General features: G+C 49.2%; 4 protein-coding genes across 4 annotated transcripts; all 4 read left to right on the forward strand.

Annotated features, from left to right (window-relative positions):
* Nucleotides 1–1,628: 1,628 nt before the first annotated feature.
* CLAFUR5_13946 (FAD-dependent oxidoreductase oblC) lies at nt 1,629–3,062 on the forward strand (the record flags this gene model as incomplete). Its single annotated transcript, XM_047913094.1, has 2 exons — nt 1,629–1,827; nt 1,888–3,062. 2 exons carry the CDS (start codon nt 1,629–1,631, stop codon nt 3,060–3,062), a joined length of 1,374 nt encoding a protein of 457 aa, XP_047768829.1.
* A 291-nt stretch (nt 3,063–3,353) lies between these two features.
* Nucleotides 3,354–4,220, forward strand: CLAFUR5_13947 (uncharacterized protein; the record flags this gene model as incomplete). The annotated part of the gene is made up of 2 exons (XM_047913095.1): nt 3,354–3,399; nt 3,457–4,220. The coding sequence occupies 2 exons, from the start codon at nt 3,354–3,356 to the stop codon at nt 4,218–4,220; spliced, it is 810 nt and encodes a 269-aa protein (XP_047768828.1).
* Nucleotides 4,221–5,159: 939 nt separating this feature from the next.
* Nucleotides 5,160–7,782, forward strand: CLAFUR5_13948 (uncharacterized protein; the record flags this gene model as incomplete). The annotated part of the gene is made up of 11 exons (XM_047913096.1): nt 5,160–5,216; nt 5,270–5,351; nt 5,421–5,905; nt 5,959–6,037; nt 6,086–6,128; nt 6,186–6,332; nt 6,382–6,463; nt 6,511–6,709; nt 6,761–6,888; nt 6,939–7,299; nt 7,352–7,782. 11 exons carry the CDS (start codon nt 5,160–5,162, stop codon nt 7,780–7,782), a joined length of 2,094 nt encoding a protein of 697 aa, XP_047768567.1.
* A 435-nt stretch (nt 7,783–8,217) lies between these two features.
* On the forward strand, nt 8,218–8,574 carry CLAFUR5_13949 (uncharacterized protein; the record flags this gene model as incomplete). Its single annotated transcript, XM_047913097.1, has 1 exon — nt 8,218–8,574. The coding sequence occupies one exon, from the start codon at nt 8,218–8,220 to the stop codon at nt 8,572–8,574; it is 357 nt and encodes a 118-aa protein (XP_047768566.1).
* Nucleotides 8,575–18,572: the final 9,998 nt, after the last annotated feature.

Here is an 18,572-nt window from a genome sequence, read left to right on the forward strand (position 1 = left end):
GTGTCAAGTATCCCCTTGACCGCCTGTATAAGAAGCATACCTCACAATGCTCCATCCAGGACTATAATCTGTTCAACACAATGATTAGGGAACTCCAGTATCTGGCCAACCAAACAAGGCCAGACATCTCCTATGCCACAAATCACTTGGCCAAATTTCTGGCCAACCTATCTGCAGACCACATTACAGCTACAAAGCATGTTTGGAGATACATTGCTAGAACAATTGACAAGGGCCTGATCTTCAGAAAGAACTCTTCACTAAGGCCTGAAATCTACACAGATTCAGACTTTTCTGGGGATCCCTCAGACAGATCCACATCTGGGCTCCTAATCAAGATGGCTGGAGGCCCAGTAGCATGGAAATCTGCCCTCTAGAAGGAGGTAGTGCTCTCCAGCACTGAGGCAGAATATGTGGCCCTTACTGAATGCTGCAGAGAAGTGATGTGGATAAGGAACCTCCTGCAGGAGACTCAAAAGATGACAGGATGGAAAGCATCCCTATCCAAAATCTTTGTGGACAACCAGTCAGCTATCAAGCTTGTAAGGGATCACTCTAACCACAAAAGGACAAAGCATGTCAGGCTCAGGAATCACTTCTGCAGATGGATTCATAAGCAAGGTGTCATTGTGGTTGAAAATATCCCAACAACCCTTCGGCTGGCAGACTGGCTTACAAAGCCAAAGTCCCCAAACCACATTCTCTGAGAAGGCATTCACACTGAGGCACAATCTCATTTGTCACTAGATACTATAGGAAATTTCATTTGTTCAAAGCACATTCATTTGTATTAACTTTTGGAGCTATCTGCTCATCATCAGGGACCCATCAGGGTCATAACATGGCTGCCTTTCAAAGCAAGCCATTTCATAACAAAAGAGGAAAGATGAAGCTCAATAAGCTCAGAAGTGGGGCTATACAGGCATTCTGGCACCTGATGATTGTGATAACTGGAGCAGTTTGGCATATGCTAACATGTGCAAAACAGCTGAAGTGATGCACATCTGAAGGATATAGGAGTTGCCTGCACCTACTAGGTCTGTGGGGTCATCCTGGCAGACAATCTGCCAGCCTGAAAGGGGAGTGTTGTGAATCAGGTGACTTGGGTACCATATTAGTCAGGACTTGGCACACACACCCTATATCAGCAATATCTGTAGCCACCATAGATACATCTTATGCAATTCAGAAGGTATCTGATCACCCTTATTGTTTCATGGTTCAGCAAGCTTGTACACTCGTCAATCACCCCTACAACACGTAGCTTACTACATTAGCGCAGGATGGCTTGTTCGCTTTCTACCGTTCGTCGTTCTGCTCATGCATCGATGCTACAACTTTTCAAGGCCTGATCTGCAGTACGCACCACAGAGGTAGCATGACTTGTGCGTTTCTGCACGATGCGGGCATCGGGATCCCTGATTCGCAAAATCTTCCATGCAGAGGTACATGAGGACAGCCACTCGCAACAATGCGGTACATTGCCGAGAGTTCTGCGGCAATGTTGCTATTTGAAGTTGATCTGCCCGCAGACAATGTTCTCAGAGCGCGACTCTTCTTTCTGAGCGCAGGCAAAGACGTCGTCTCGACATCTTGAATTCGGACCAGCGTACTGAGTGCGTGCCATCATGTTTGGCGCTTTGGTCGCGTTCTTTGTCATCGCGAGATGCACTGCGCTTGACGCACGCCATGGTTCTCGAGATCATCATAGCATCAAGCGAGATGTCTGCGTAGTCGGAGGTGGATCGAGCGGCACATATGCTGCCGTTCGTCTGCAGCAGATGGGCCACAGCGTTGTCCTGATCGAAAGAGAAGCTCGACTTGGAGGTAGATTTTGTTCTAGCAAAGTCTTTAGGCAACACACATGCTGACTGGAAGCGTTGGCAGGTCACGTAAACACATATCGCGATCCAGTCACGAATACGACTGCGGATTATGGCGTCCAAATCTTCTCGAATCGGACAGTCCTCCGCAACTTCTTCAAGCATTTCGAGATACCCTTGGTCAAGCTCCCTCAGGGCTCAGGCATGCCCAAAACCACCAACTTTCGCACCGCAGAACCAGTGAAGGCTTCGGACCCCTCGGCGGAACAGCTCGCGCAGGCTTTACTCGCATATGATGCTCAGCTCGCAAAGTACCCAGGCCTGGCAGATGGATTCATCTTACCTTCTCCGGTGCCCGAGGATCTCCTTCTAGATTTTGGTGATTTCTTGCGGAAATATGATCTGGAAGTCTTGGCTAACCTGTTCTTCGCCTACAATCAAGGAGCTGGAAACATACTGGCGCAACCTACTCTGTACATGATGAAGTACTTTGATCACATCCAAGTGCAAGACATTTCCCAGTCGGCCTTCGTCATGAATGGTCTGTCTGACAACCAGCTGCTCTATGATCGTGCACAGAAGGAGCCTGGCAAGAACGTCTTGCTGGACACTGATATCCTCAAGATCAGACGCAGCCGGAAGGGTCATGTTGTTCGTGTCATGACACCAGGTGGCCCAAAGACCATTCACGCGAAGAAGTCACTACTGGCGATCCCACCAACGGTATCAAATCTAAAGTTTCTGGATCTCGATCCAGCGGAAACGATTGTGTTTTCCAAGCTTAACGGCAGCTCATACTGGGACGCTGTAGTACAAGACATTGGCATACCCAACACCCAGACAGTACGGAACATCGACCCAGAGGCTGCTCTCGACGTCCCAGCTTTACCTGCGCTATACAGCTTGTCGAGCACGAAGTTTGACAAAACGCATTTTGCTTACTACGGAAGCCCTGCAAAAGCCTCCGAAGACGAGGTCAGGTCTACCATACTTGATACACTGAGACGGCTACGTGGAGGTTCAAGCCAAGATGCTAAGATCGTTGAGCTGCACGATCACACTCCATTTATGCTGACAGCCCCGAAAGAAGACGTTGCGGCTGGCTTCTACGATAAGATGCTTGCTTTGCAGGGACATAAGAATACGTGGTGGACGGGCGCTGCGTGGCAATTACAGGCCACTGCGCAGCTTTGGAATTACACCGAGTGCAATGTTTTGCCGAGATTGTTAGCTGGATAGATGAAGTTGTATCACTACTCGGCTTGCGGCCGATATGATTTAGGATCTGCCCAGTCCAGCAGTATGACATGGAAGCTGATGGAAGAACAGCGTTTGTATGCAAACAGTGGGAGCTGAGCTGGAGCGGCTTCTTGCAGCTTTGGCTGTCAGAGCTTCTCTCCAGTCCTGATACCTCTGGCACAACCTCTCAACCTCTCAATCCTTTCTTCTGTAGAACTCTTGACCTTCCCACGCCTAAATCACAGCCCATCGACAGTACCCAGATCAAGTCACACAAATCGCTCCATCATCATGACCAAGATCAAGAACATGGCGCCCTGCGACCCAGACAAGCAAGGTGAGTCTTATGACACCGCTCGTTCCCTATCTATGCCAGACTGACATTTTCGAGAAGCCACACAAGATCAGTCGCAGAAGCCGGCTGATGTCGACAGCCTTGCTGGCGCCTTCGAAGTCGTCTCCCTCGGCGACATCTTCACGCCCGCCAACTCCAAGGCGGTCAGCACTATCGACGACAACGAAAGCTCCAAGATCAAGGTCGAGACCCCTGAGAAGGCCTCAAACATCCACTCCCCGCTCCGCCTACGAGGCTCTCCCACAGCTGGCGACGACAAGACCAAGGATGACACCGTCGGCGACGGCAAGCCCGTCCACGTCAAGGTCGAGAAGAGCAAGTGTGTCTACACTGAGATCGAGAAGAACAAGCCTGTCTACACCAAGGCCGAAAACAACAAGCCAATCCCCAGTTCTCCGCCGTACTACACTCCACCAACGTCGCCCAGCGGCGCACGTCTCGCCCGCAAGATCTGTCGCTCCTGCCAGACACCCGCCGTGAAGTGCATCACTAGCATCTTCAACGAGAACGGCAATGCCGGACGACCCTACTGGGCCTGCCCAAACCGACAGTGTGAGGCCACCAAGAAGAGTGACTTCGAGAAAGGCTGGGTCAGCTGGGGCGATAGCAAAGGCATTGATGACAAGAATCCTACCTGCTTCTGCGACGTTCCGAGTCGTCAGGACAGAATCTGCAAGGACGGAGGCAAGAAGGGATTGGGCTTCTGGACTTGTGCTGAAGGCGAGTGCGACTACTACTCTGAGGATCTCTTTGGCGTCTTCAACGCAGAGGTCACCCGGTACTTCTGGCCCTGGTTGGTATGAGTGCTTTGGGACTGCGTGGGCCTACTGTTTTCAGTCGTGATGTGCTTTCGAGAAACGCATTGAAAGTCGAGATAAACATGCTCGTTGGACTATGAGGAGCGCACTCGAAGGACGGGGTTCTCGATGTCTCTGCAGGAGGCACGAAGCATCTGTGGACGCGCCTATGCCCATCAGGTCGTACTGCCAGGAATGAGTAGGGAGATATTATAGCAATATCAGACATTGAACGTTTTACGATCAAGCCATGATGTACGATTATGCTTTCACCTGTTCACAGAAGGTACTTCACATAGCAGTATCATTGGCGAACAGCCAGTTTTGCGCCTGGGGTACCATATAGCGCTGCTCGAAACACTTCATCGATATTGCACAGCTGATGAGCTGTTTGCGTAGCTTGCTCCTGTCTTGCCGTAGTCAGAGCGGAACCGCCGCCTCGAGCAACGCCACAGCCAATGCAATACCACTGTTCGTATGAACATCATGAATATCATGCATACGGCACCACTCGACTGTACAGTCAATGAGTATCATCGCTTACCTTCATCCCGCGAAGCGTCGTCGAGATGTGTTGCAGAACATTCACGTGTGAAATCGGGTGAGTGAATGTAGAGGGCTGAATTTGCCCCGCGCTGATTGATCCTGAGGCACGATTCTCCCTCAGCGCGGGTCCGAGCACTTTCTCGAAAGAGCACCAAACATTCTTTGGCAAATTGATGTGCACCACGTCGCCTCGACTTCACACTCACCTGAGTGCATCTACAAAACCGCGACTGCGTCAACGGCCTCGCACTCCTCCACAACAACCACAACATTCCTCACCTCCCACACGTCCTCTAGATATCTTCCGCAAGTTGTTCCCTCCCGCGCCGCACCTACTCGAGATCGCGTCGCCCGGCGCACGCACATCACCACCACTGCCTTCAGGACAGGCTGCCGACCATGGCGTCCGTTCAGGTGATGCGAGTGGTGATCGACTGGGGTACTACTCACGGCAAGGTCTGTGTATTCTCGGGTATCTTGGTCCGACTGGCCTTACTGACGATGCTCAGGCGGCGGTATATGTCGGCGAAAAGGGGACTTTCCTCTCGAGCCCTGGACTCGCCCACATTGTGCAATTCAGCAGTCCAACAGGTACATCTGGGTCTTTCCCAATGGCGGCTGGCTACTTTGGGCCCGAAACCGAGTTCAGATGGGGATGAGACCTCGACTACAAGCTACAGAAGAACGAGCTTCCCGAGGAGAGTGCCATCAACGTCGCAAAACTGTCGCTATATCCCAACCACAAGAGCGCAGCCATCGCAAAACAAGTCGAAGAACGCCTAGAAGCTGCAGGACGTACCAAGCCACAGTTCATCGCGGATCATCTCAAGGCGATGTGGCCTGCGATCATAGCCTATGCGAAGACTCAGTTTGATGATGCCGAAGAAGACTATGTCGATGGCCTGGACAAAGAGCTCCAGATGAGTGTTCCCCTGTTGTGGTACCCAAGCTCCAACAAGATCATGTCTGAAGCCGCAGAGCTGGCTTCATTGCCCAGGACCGAGCTTGTGTTGGAGCCAATCGCTGCGGCAGCCTGCGTTCTCGATGCCATAACGGCCAATAGCTGGAACAAATCAAAGTTCGACCTTAAGCGTCTGGCGAAAGGCAAGCTCATACAGGTGGTCGACCTGGGGGGAGGGACTTGTGTACGTATCAAGCGGCCTACTGTACTCCGACGCAGCACTAACAAGCATGCCAGGACAATGTCACCTGTAGGGTGTCCAAGGAGTCGGCCAACGGCGCCACAATGGGGCTCGAGGTAGTGAGTCAGCCGAGTGGTACGTCTTCGTCAGCTTACTATATCGTCGGATGCTGACGACCTCTAGGCGGGTTATGCGGCTCTTACTTTATCGACCAAGAGTTCCTCAAGTGATTGGAGACATCGCCCGAAGTTGTCGGTGCTGAGGGGCTCGCAAATGCTGCAAGGTCAATCGGGCTGAGTGTCGAGTCGTTTTCTGCTAAAGCTCGGCGCGAGTTCGAGCTTGCCAAGATCAAGAACGGGCGATGGTCATCATTTGAGCTGATCAGAGTGTCTGCTGGTGATGGAAGACGATTCTCGGTCGATCTCCCTCTGTAAGTCGCCACATCCGCACCCTTCGAATCCAGACTGACTTCTCGATAGAGATAAGATGATCGAGCTCCACAGGACTGTTATTGCTGAGGTGATCGAAGAGACGAAGAAGCAGCTTGTCCCCGGCACTGAGGTAGGCTTGCATCACCATCCATGGGGACTGATATTGACAAAGAACAGGCAATCTTCCTGACGGGCCGGTTCGGCGACTCCAAACTCTTGTTCGATGCAATGTGTGAAGAGTTCGGCAGCAAGGTTGTTTACAACACCGTCCGGATCAATGGAGCCCAGGTGGAAGCTGTCGTCACCGGAGCCCTGATGCGCTATACTGGCATCATCTCACGCACCCTGCCAACTCGCTACACCTTCGGCATACAGCGTGTCGAGAGAGCTGACCCGAAGAAGCATCCCGACGCCTACTAATTTCCAGGTGACATCGACAAAGATGATGGGAGCAAGTACACCAAGATCTCGGAGAACTGGGCCATCGTCAAGTATGATGCGTACATCGAGAAGCTTCCCGTGGTAGAGGGTCGATGGAGCTCGCTGCTGAACAAAGTACCACCTTTTGTGCCGTATGAAATGATGCAGCAGCTGACATAAAGCAGGACACTGTCACCGACCAAGACCCATACATCAGCGAGTCAACCTGGTTACAGTACATCATGCCGCTGGGTACTTCGCGGGTGACAGAGACGGTTTACTGGACCGAGGGCGATATCACCGACCATCAGCCGATCTACTCGGACGTCCAGGCTTTCGACCAGAACAATACCATCAAGAGCAACATCGAGGTCTGGGAGACTAAAACTGTGACTTTCGACCCAGCGAGACACAACTTCAAAGTGAGCTACGACAAGGACGACCAGAAGCAGTATAAGGCCTTCGGCCGTATGCGCCTCACCTCGTCTGGACCTAATACCAAGATCGAGTGGCAGTTTGTGAGCCCGAGCGCCAAGCCACCTGACAGTAAGTAGCTGCTACAGCTAAGACCGCTCGACTGCCGCTGACCTAATCGTAGAGCGGGGCCGCCCAAAGCAGAACCAGAAGACAATTGTGATCAAGCAAGACGAGATCATCAGCGAGCATAGCTTCGTGCTCCGCTCAGAGACTCGCAATCCGTTTCCTCACGACGATGTCGTCTCGGGGCCGGTCCTTCCAGCCCAAGCCGTCTCGTCCGCTGCCGAATCGCAGCCTGATGCTCCGCTCGAGGAACCATCCAAAGATGTGGAGATGTCAGGTACAGTAGGTATGAGTGAGGGAATTGAAGAGGCGGTCGAGGAGGGAGTTGAAGAGATAGTCGAGGAGGTGCAGCGTCGCGTTCGTAGGCCGACCCAACGTGGAGCAGAGATGCAAGCGGAGAGGGACAGGAGGAGAAAGAAGAACGGGACAACTCCACGCAAGCAGCACATCCTGCCGGACTCGGATGGATACATGGACATTGATGCCTAGGTCGGAGCACCTAGAATATGGTCTAATGACTGGCGAACCAATGTGCGAGCCCGATTGAGGTTGCTGAGCAGGCTGTCCGGAATCATCTGCGCTTTCACATGTCAGATTCCTCCCAGCAATGATTGCAGTATGTACGAGGCTCGACATTTCCCTGACGTGGGAATACAGAGAGCAAGATGAATGTTTCCTTCTGACTCCATGGCGTTCCAATTCCAGGTTGTGAATGTGTCGTTTGCTGTGTCATATGTCGTATTTTTCGTGGTCCGTGCGACTAGCGCGGCGCTTTGTCTGCTTTGTGCGTAATCTCAAATTCGAATCATGCAAAGCAACAGAACTTCAACTGCATCAACCAACGCGCTTATCCCTCATTGCACACAATTACCATACGCCAGAGGCACCGAAAAGTTTGGAACTCCAGGCCACACGACTCGCGACATGGATCCTCTCAACTGTGAGTTCATGGTCGCCGTACTCACTCGGATCGACGCAGAGTTAGGAGTGCACAACACCGCCGCCGAGCAGCAACAGTTCTTCGAGAACTTACTCGCCTCCCAACCACTGTACTTCAGCACTGTCAAGGCAGTCTCAGCTCGAGGCCCCAATGACATGAAGTTGCTCGATGCAGACAGCTGCCTGGCAAAGCCCAAGCGCTTGATACGGGACAGGATGGAAGCCGGAAACTATGCCACCCGTATAGCACGTGTTTTCGCCGAAGGTAGCGCGTGTTTTCCACTAACATTCTTAACCGCAATCGAATATACTAGGAACGCAGAGGAGTCGTCCTCGGCTTAGGGCCGACTCGCGCATCCTACCGTCGAGGACATAACTCCTAAGTCGGCGGCCGGTATCGACGAGGTAGTGTCTAGTAATAAGAGCGATAATAAAGTCTCCGAGAATCAGTCCGACTAGGATAACACCTATGTAGAGGGTGTGCGGCCAAGTCGGAAGCGGAAGGAAGGTCCTACTACTAACGAGAAGACTACGAACAAGAAGTAGAAGACTACTGATCATCTAAGGAAGAGACCGCACCCGAGCAACTTTCCGCTAATAACCGAGGAGACATCTACCGTAAATGCCTAGGTTGCTTAAGCAATTAGTATAAGCGGTGACGCACTACCTACTAAGAAGCGCAAGAGACCTCATCAAGATAGAGATAACTTATAGCCGCCGGGTAGTCGTAAGAGCCCGAAGCTTTCTATACCCTCGTTACCCCGACTAAGTACTATAGTATCGTCGTTAGGCACGAGATTTAGTAAGGATTCTTTATAAACCTAGACGAAGACGCCCTCGACACACGATATAACATCGAAACTAATAAACGACGCTATCGACCTAATCTCCGAAGGCGTAAGAGACGATCTCGCCCCGCGTATTACTAATAGAACAACGGCGGAAGGTGTAGAACAAGGGTAGCAAACGCCGTATACGAACGAGACCTAAAAGACATCTACTACTACGGCCTAAAACTATTAAGCTCGGCAGGGGTCAACTTCAAACTCGGAGCCGAATCGAACAACGGCTTCCGAAGATACAGCTCGATTAGTAAGCTAGCGGGAAGAGATATTCCCTAGAGAAGTCAATACGGACGCCGCGGAGAACTTAAGACTGTCTAAAGAAGATTATTAGCCCGCTAATTCCGCTCTAAAGCTACCTATGTTCAATCCTAGCAAGGTCCTAGGTATACCGGGCGAGGATATACGGACAATATATACGGTTCTGAACAGGGCGATTACTAACACTATAGGCTACTTATACACTGACCTTGAGCATAAGGGACTAGGTGGACTATATATAGGATCTCCGACCAACCTCGAGCCTAGACCTATTGCCGCGCTTCGAGAGCTATACGCGTAGATCTTCGGTTATGCCTAGGAGAAAACTCTGCCTAAACTTATAGCCACTAGTAATGTAGATATGCAGACACTACTTAAGGCTTTGATATGCGCCTTCTTAACTATTAAAGTGTTCCGTAAGAAGCTACTATAGAACTCTCCTATAGATTGTCTTACGGACCCTAGTCTTACGCCGATAGACAAGTACTTTCGACGATACTTAGAAGCGAAGAGGGTCAAATACGAGAAGGTAGTATATATAGCTGCTTTCGACTAGATCAAAGACGAGGAATTCTAGAACACTATAGTTATAGAAGCGGTAGAGGTACTGACAACTGAGTTCGCGTTCACCGTTATAGACCAGATTACTCTATTCCGAAAGCTTTACTAAGGCCTGAAATCTATACAGATTCAGACTTTTCTAGGGATCCCTTAGACAGATCTATATCTAGGCTCCTAATCAAGATGGCTAGAGGCCTAGTAGTATAGAAATCTGCCCTCTAGAAGGAGGTAGTGCTCTCTAGTACTGAGGCAGAATATGTGGCCCTTACTGAATGCTATAGAGAAGTAATGTGGATAAGGAACCTCCTGTAGGAGACTTAAAAGATGATAGGATAGAAAGCATCCCTATCTAAAATCTTTGTGGACAACTAGTTAGCTATTAAGCTTATAAGGGATCACTCTAACCACAAAAGGACAAAGCATGTCAGGCTCAGGAATCACTTCTGCAGATAGATTCATAAGTAAGGTGTTATTGTGGTTGAAAATATCCTAACAACCCTTCGGCTAGCAGACTGGCTTATAAAGCCAAAGTCCCTAAACCACATTCTCTAAGAAGGCATTCACACTAAGGCATAATCTCATTTGTTACTAGATACTATAGGAAATTTCATTTGTTCAAAGCACATTCATTTGTATTAACTTTTAGAGCTATCTACTTATTATTAGGGACCTATCAGGGTGTTAGGAACCGCTGTACGTTATCCCAACCGGGCTTGGATCTTTGCAATGATGTCTCTGACTCGTTGAGAAGGTAGTGGTCCCAAACAGTATATGGTGTATACTTGAAATGAGTTGAGCACGAGGCTCCTATCTACTTGCAAAAGAGCGTCGTCTATATAGTGCCGTGTCTTGGCGTAACTGATCAAACTGATCAGACTGATCACTGAGCATACTGATCAGACTGAGCGCTCAGTTGCCAAGGTCTCTGAGCTGATCAGTTTCGGATTCTCCCACTAGTGTCTAGGCATCGATTGGTTGGCTGGAGCTTCCCCAAACCGATCCGTAACACCATCCCCCTTCTAGCTTAGTTCCGTCCCGGAACTTCTCACATAAGCCCGCTGTTCTTCATCGTTTGCCTGGGCATCGCAATGTCTCCTCCTTCCATTTCTTCCAAAAGTTCCCTCCGTCGACAAGCCCTTGCTGTCGACATACAACGATCCGGTATCGAGATGGCCCCCTGCCATCACTGTCGGTCCGCTCGAGTCGCTGCCACCGAGCAGCGCCCAAAATGTGTCGTTTCGCCCCGGTCGGGAAAATGCTCGGAGTGTGTGAGGAAGGGTTACTCTGATCGCGACGTGACCTTATCCGCACCCGAGTGGACGAAGTTTCGCGACGTTCGTGATGGCCTCCAGCGAGACCTCGAGCGTGCGGAGGAGAAGGAGGTGGAGCTTCTCCATCAGCAGGCCGAGCTCGCTCAGCGCATTATTCGCCAAAAGGCGAAGAAGATCCGTCTTCGCAAACAGCTTCGCCTCGCGTCCGGCAAGGCCGACGACGCCGTAGCGAAGGAGCTCGAAGATCTCGAGGCGGCGGAGGAGGAAGAAGTGGAGGAGTCTGCTGGGGTGGAGACCGCGTCGTCGTACAAGGAATTCGATCCTTGGCAGATGTCGGTCCAGGATTGGAACCAGCTGTGCGATCCTTCTTTTCCTTGGGTCGTGCCTCCTCTGGCCTCATCGTCGTAAGTTATTGTTCCAGTAGTCTTTTATCCGTTGCTGTTGTTGACTTCTGTGTCCTAGGTCATCAAATCAAGAAGCCGCTGTTTGATGCCTTTGTCGTCAGGTCGTTTCTGCTAGGCAGATTTCGAGAAGAAATCCTCGCATTCCTGGTACGTCTTTGTCGCTGTCGCCCGATCCATCGCATTGAACTCGCGGCTGACAACATTCTTCTTTGGACAGTCTCTAGCATAGTGGCCTTTCTTTCCACATGCATAGCAAGTTAGATCTCTTGTTAACTGCTTGCTTCGTCCGCGCCTTTCCGTGGCGTCGAGTTCCATTGGATCTCCATAATCAGGGTCGTGACTTCTGGCCTTGAAGCCCCCTCTTCCGCCTCTCGCGGGTCTCTGGAATCCAGGCTGTACGAATCGGTCGTACTTCAATTCCTGGAGTCTCTCGTCGATTTCCTTTGCAGCCTTGACCATCGCGGCCAAGCTGGTGAGACTGGAGTTTCGAGATAATTCGGCTTTGACGTTGTCCTTCAAGCCTAGGTAGAACTGGGAACGAAACGCTGCGTCGTTCCACTCGAGGTCGGCGGCATATCCTTGGAATTCAGAAGCATAGACGGCAACTGAGGTGTTCTGTCGGAGTTGTCGGATATGTCGGTCGGCATGAACCTCTTCATTAGGTATCCCGTAGAGATCATTCAGTTTGATCTCGAACTCATCGTAGTCGGCAAATATCTTCCGGGTTTCTGTCTTCGGGTTGTCTCCTTCGTCCTGGTTGTTGAGCCAGTCTTTGAGGTATGGTCTGAACCCCCGGGCTGCCCTGCCCCTTAGGAAGGATGCGGCGTACAAGACCTTAGAGGCCTCGCCATTAAACTGTTGGGCGTTGAAGTAGAGGTACAGCTGAACCTGCAGCTGAAAAGCCTCCAGCTTCCCTTGTGTCCCATCGAACGTCTCCGGTGGTGACACCTTAGGTGCCTTGGTGTACTCGTGCATGCTGTTCGAGCTTGCAGAGGGTGTTGATCGTTTTCCGCTTCCAGTAATCGACATTTCGCTCATTCGTTCCGTGATGCCAGTTGACTGTGGCTGTTGTCGTGACGGACTCCGGGTAGCGTCTCTCCCAGACATGTGCAAAGGGCCCTGGTGGTGGTGCTCAAAGTTGTTAGGAACCGCTGTACGTTATCCCAACCGGGCTTGGATCTTTGCAATGATGTCTCTGACTCGTTGAGAAGGTAGTGGTCCCAAACAGTATATGGTGTATACTTGAAATGAGTTGAGCACGAGGCTCCTATCTACTTGCAAAAGAGCGTCGTCTATATAGTGCCGTGTCTTGGCGTAACTGATCAAACTGATCAGACTGATCACTGAGCATACTGATCAGACTGAGCGCTCAGTTGCCAAGGTCTCTGAGCTGATCAGTTTCGGATTCTCCCACTAGTGTCTAGGCATCGATTGGTTGGCTGGAGCTTCCCCAAACCGATCCGTAACAAGGGTCATAACATAGCTGCCTTTCAAAGCAAGCCATTTCATAACAAAAGAGGAAAGATGAAGCTTAATAAGCTCAGAAGTAGGGCTATACAGGCATTCTAGCACCTGATAATTGTGATAACTAGAGCAGTTTAGCATATACTAACATGTATAAAACAGCTGAAGTGATGCACATCTAAAGGATATAGGAGTTGCCTGTACCTACTAGGTCTATAGGGTCATCCTAGCAGACAATCTGCTAGCCTAAAAGGGGAGTGTTATGAATTAGGTGACTTAGGTACTATATTAGTCAGGACTTGGCACACATACCCTATATTAGCAATATCTGTAGCCACTATAGATACATCTTGTTAAGATGTAGCATCTCAAAGGGAGTCAACAATCAGGAAGTGATCTGGCAGCCTGAGGCATCCACAATGACTCAGCTTGTAGGGAGATACCTTCTCTCCCCTTTAGCTTAGATAGACATCTAACACAATCAACATATTGGTTCCTGATATATTGCTGCATGCTCGTGCTATTAGTCAGTTGAAGAATGATCTCTTACTCCACTCCGCTGCCATCCACCCGTACCTGTTCAACAGGTTATGAGCCCGGGTTTGTGCAGGAATAAGAGCAACCTATATCAGTACAGGTTACTTGTATCCCTTGCTATCGTAGCAGAAAACATCTGGGAATCAGAAGTCTACCCCGTCTATCCTATCAAGGAGCTTAGTTCGATACTAAGTGATAGGTAACCCAGACAAGGACTCTGTGCGGCTTACTCAAAGCCAATACCTTGAAGATACTCTGTAGGCAGAACTGCATCGAGATACTATCAAGAAGGACTTCAAGTAAGTCATTTGAAGCTCTGCTAGGAGAGACAGACCTGTGTCCTAGCCCCGAGACCTCACACCGCTCCTTCTTTACTTTACCAAGCAGGCCTTGGTATCCACACCTACGAACTTTCCCATTCTACACCAGAAGCCTCAGCAGGATCTGAGCCACCACCTTGGAACATACACACCTTGTTTCATTACATCCAATTTATTATGGATTCATACCAAGAGAAGACAGAGGAGAAGGGAGGCAAAATCCCAATTCTTGGGAGGGACAATTGGAAGAGATGGTTCAACCTTCAGAGATACAAGATGGAGAGCCAATCAGCATTCTTTGCAATTGATGACCTAATGGAAGTGTCTTTTGACAACATCAAGGGCAAGACTCTGAAACTCCAAGAAGAGGCTACAACCAAAGAGATCCTCAATACGCCAACATGGACAAGACACAATGCAGTATGCAACTTCAGTATCCTTAGTAGGATCACAGAAGAAGATGAATTTGAGCTTGAGGGCTCATGTGAATCTGGAAGAGCTGCTGAGAAGTGGGTGTATCTCTGGAACAAGTATAGCCAGGTGCTACCAACCCATGCACATGAGCTCACAAAGCAATTTGTGACCTTTGAGATGAGTGAAGAGTTCACCATCAGATCTGCATGGACACACCTGGTTTCTCTTGGAAAAAGGATTGCTGATGTTGACCCAGAGGGTCAGCATTACAGGAAAGCTGATGTGAGGATGACCCAGCTCTTAAGCTCACTGCCACCTGACTACCATGTAGCCAGGGATACTATCATGGCTCAGCCAAAGATGGATCATGAAAGGACCTTAAAGATCCTTGAAGCTCAAGAAGCCAGGTTGGATCCCTCTAAGGCTGAGTATGGCATGGCAGCCACCTGGGTCAAGCCCTCAGGTCTAGCAAGACCACTCTCCTGCCTTCTCTGTGAGAAGGATCATCTGATCAAGGACTGCCCTAGTTTGCCTGAGGCAAGAAAGGTCCTTAGATCTCATTCCCAACCACCATCTTCCCAGAATACAACACATGTCAAGAAGAAGAGAACTCCACCACCCACTTCAAGGAGGACACCAAGAGAGAAGTCCTCTATGGAAGAACTTAAGAAAATGGTGAAGAAACTCAGCTCTGACATGCTGTCACTCCAGAAGAACCAGGCCCAGTCTTATACCTCTAAAGCAAAGAAGACTGGAAAAGGTTTCTCCGCCCAAGAGTCACCATGCAGCTCATCCCCAGAGACAATGTCTGATGATGATGAGTATGATGAAGTGGCTCACTCAACTGCAGAAGTCCAAGGCAAGTTCCCCTCGTCAGAGTGGTTACTTGACTCCTGTGCTTCATCCCATATGACTGACCAAAGCTGCCTCTTTAGATCTATGACTCCCTTGACAAGGAAGAAATGGATCAAAGTGGGAGGTGGGTTTTTATTGGCCACTCATATTGGGAATGCAGAGATGAGTGGGAGAGCTGGCAGAAAAGTTGTTTTGGAAGATGTCCTGCTTGTACCCAAGCTAGGAGTGAACCTGGTTTCATGGAACCAGTTTAGCAAGCAGTTTGGTGTGCAACCTCCATCATTTTCTCTTGTTTCCCCCTCTGGTGAGACTGTTGTCCAGACAAAGCTCCTTGGGGGGGTTCCATTCATTGATGAGATTTCTCCTCTCCTACAAGAACGGGCACATTACTCATCATGTGCACCACCAATGGAGAATGCCTTTGTGACTGCTCAATCAGAGACCGACCTGAAGCAGTGGGAGCTTTGGCATAGAAGATTTGCACACTTTGGGAAGAATTTGCTCCAGAATCTTCACAAGGTAACAGACTTGAAAGAACCCATTCCTATCCCTAAGGATGGCTTTCACCAGTGCAGAGTATGCTCAATAGCAAAGATGAAGAAGTACAAAGGCAAAGTTACAGAGAGAAGACCTGAAAGACTTGCCCTTGTATCTATTGACATATGTGGCCCACTACCAATCTCAAGACTAGGATTCAAATACTGGCTTGAGATTGTTGACAACTTCTCTAGGAAGAAGTGGACCTTTCCTCTTAGGAAAAGAGAAGATGCTCCAGTTGCTCTCCAGAACTGGAAGATCAAAGCAGAGAGGAAATCATCAGCGCAGCTGAAAGCAGTAAGACTTGACAATGCAAAAGAACTTATTGCATTAGTGAAGCAGTGGGAGAAGGATTTGGGGATTGGGCTCGAGCCGACTGAGGCATACAACTCTCTACAGAATGGACCAGTTGAGAGGTCAATACAAACCTCAGAGGACTCTATAAGGGCAATGCTTGAAGAGGCTAAAATGCCGGTTGAATTTTGGCCTGAAGCACTAGAGGCCCAAACTTATATGAGGAACAAACTGCCAAATGGCCCAGATTACGATGGGTTCAAGGTTTCACCAGATGAGGCTTTTGATGGTATCAAACCGACCATCAACCATTTGAAAGTTTGGGGATGCAAAGCTGTTGTCTATATGGACACAAGATCCCAACCTCAATGGGCAAGAAGTGACAAGCTAATGAATAGGGGTAAAGAAGCAGTGTTTATTGGGTATGTTGAAAACACAGCTAAAGCCTGGCTCTTTTGGGAACCAGACATGAGAGCTGTTAAACAACACACACATGCAGACTTCTTTGAGGACCAGCCTGGAGGTGATATGGGTCTCAATGTTCCAACATTGAATCTACCAAGCAGTGCACCAGCTAGGAAGCCCTTAGGAAGGCCGAGGAAGAACGTATCCTTAGGACAATCTACCCACCATTCAGGCGTCCATCAGAGCCCCCCCGAAATAGATCAGCCAATTGAGAGCCCTAAAGTCGCTCAGCCGAGAAAGCTGTTTGTGCAACTTCCCCAGCCTCCGGAGAACGTAGGGGAATTTCAGAAAATCGATCAGCCAATTGAGAGAAGCTCCCTAGATCCCCAGGAAATAGACGTTACTAGGTCACAAGTGACGGTCCCTAAATCATCCCTTGGAAAGAGAAAGGCTGACTATGATGTTGAGGGCTATGACATGAAACAGAAAGCCCCAAGATCCATGGTCCCTAAGCCCGAACTAACCACTGAAGTGGGAGAAGCAATGGACCTCTCAGAGAACCTTGCTGCTTTTCACCAAGCTTTCTTTGCAGCCATGCAATCAGTGGACAGTTCAATACCATGGGATAGCGAATTCCTGGAAGAAGTTGAGGAAATGGCCTTTGCAGCAACTGTAGAAGCCATTGCATACAAGCAAGAGGTCCCAATTCCAAAATCCTACAAGGATGCTGTGAATGACAAGAAATGGGGACATCTTTGGAAGGAAGCAATCCAAAAGGAACTAGATGCTCTACAGAGTAACAACACCTGGGAAAATTCTGTTCCACCAAAAGGAGCAAATCTGGTTACATCAAGATGGGTCTTTGATATTAAGAGAAGCATTAGTGGAGCTATTGAAAAGTTCAAGGCTAGACTAGTTGCAAGGGGCTTCTCACAGAAGTTTGGTGTTGACTTTATGGAGACATTTGCACCTACAGTAAGACAGGACACCCTTAGGGTGTTTATGGCTATTGTGTGTAAGAAGGATCTTCATCTTCACCAAGTGGATGTGAACAATGCATTCACAGAAAGCACCCTCCATGAAGACATCTTCATGTTACCACCACCAGGAGTTGAGCTTCCACCAAACATGGTGTTCAAAATCCTCAAAAGCTTGTATGGACTTAAGCAAGCAGCTAGAGATTGGAATCAACTCTGTGTGTCAAAGCTCAGAGAGATTGGATTCACACAGTCAGAAGTGGATCCATGCCTACTTATCCATAAGAAGAGGGAGATCATAATCCTTATACATGTGGATGACATTCCAATTGCTGCACCAAAGTTGACAGATGTTCTCTGGTTCAAAAGAGAACTTGGCAAGATCTTCAAGATCAAAGATCTAGGTGAACCTGAAAAGATCCTTGGCATGAGAGTCACAAGGGACAGGAAGAGAGGAATCCTGAAACTTGACCAAGGACACTTTGTTAGGGACAGCCTAGCCAAGATGGGAATGAACCATGAGAAGGCAGCACCTACACACTCACCCATGGACAGCTATGAGGCCCTCAAACCTTCAAGCCACATGGATGAGAGGTGTGACAAGGCAGAGTACCAGAGTATTAATGGTACTTGGATGTGGCCAGCAACAATCACAAGGCCAGACATTGCTTTTGCCCTAGGAAGGATGAGCTCATTTGTGAGTGACCCATCCACCTACCACATGAAGGCTTTGAAGAAGATCACTAGGTACCTAAGATCATACCCTGATCTAGGACTTCAGTTCTCAAAGTCTGGAAAAGGACACCTTATTGGATACTGTGATTCTGATTATGCAATGGACAAAGCAGACAGAGTCTCAATCCTTGGGTATGTCTTCTTCCTCTGTGGGGCACCAGTTTCTTGGATGAGCAAGAAGCAAAAGTCTGTAGCAACATCCACAATGGAGGCTGAATACATGGCTATGAATGCATGTGCGAAGCAGTCCCAATTCCTAGCTTCACTGCTGAGGGAAATGGATTGTCCAGAGTTAGTGGGAGACTGTTCCCATCAACCAAGAATCACTGGAAACCAGGAGACTGTATCAAATTTGAGACCAGTCCAATTAAGAGGTGACAATCAAGCTGCCCTCACCCTAGTGAAAGATGCACATGTTCATGACAAGTCGAAGCACATTGACATTGCCTATAACGCTGTTAGG

The sequence above is a fragment of the Fulvia fulva genome, chromosome 12, assembly GCF_020509005.1.
Source record: "Fulvia fulva chromosome 12, complete sequence".
Classification (NCBI taxonomy): Eukaryota; Fungi; Ascomycota; class Dothideomycetes; order Mycosphaerellales; family Mycosphaerellaceae; genus Fulvia; species Fulvia fulva.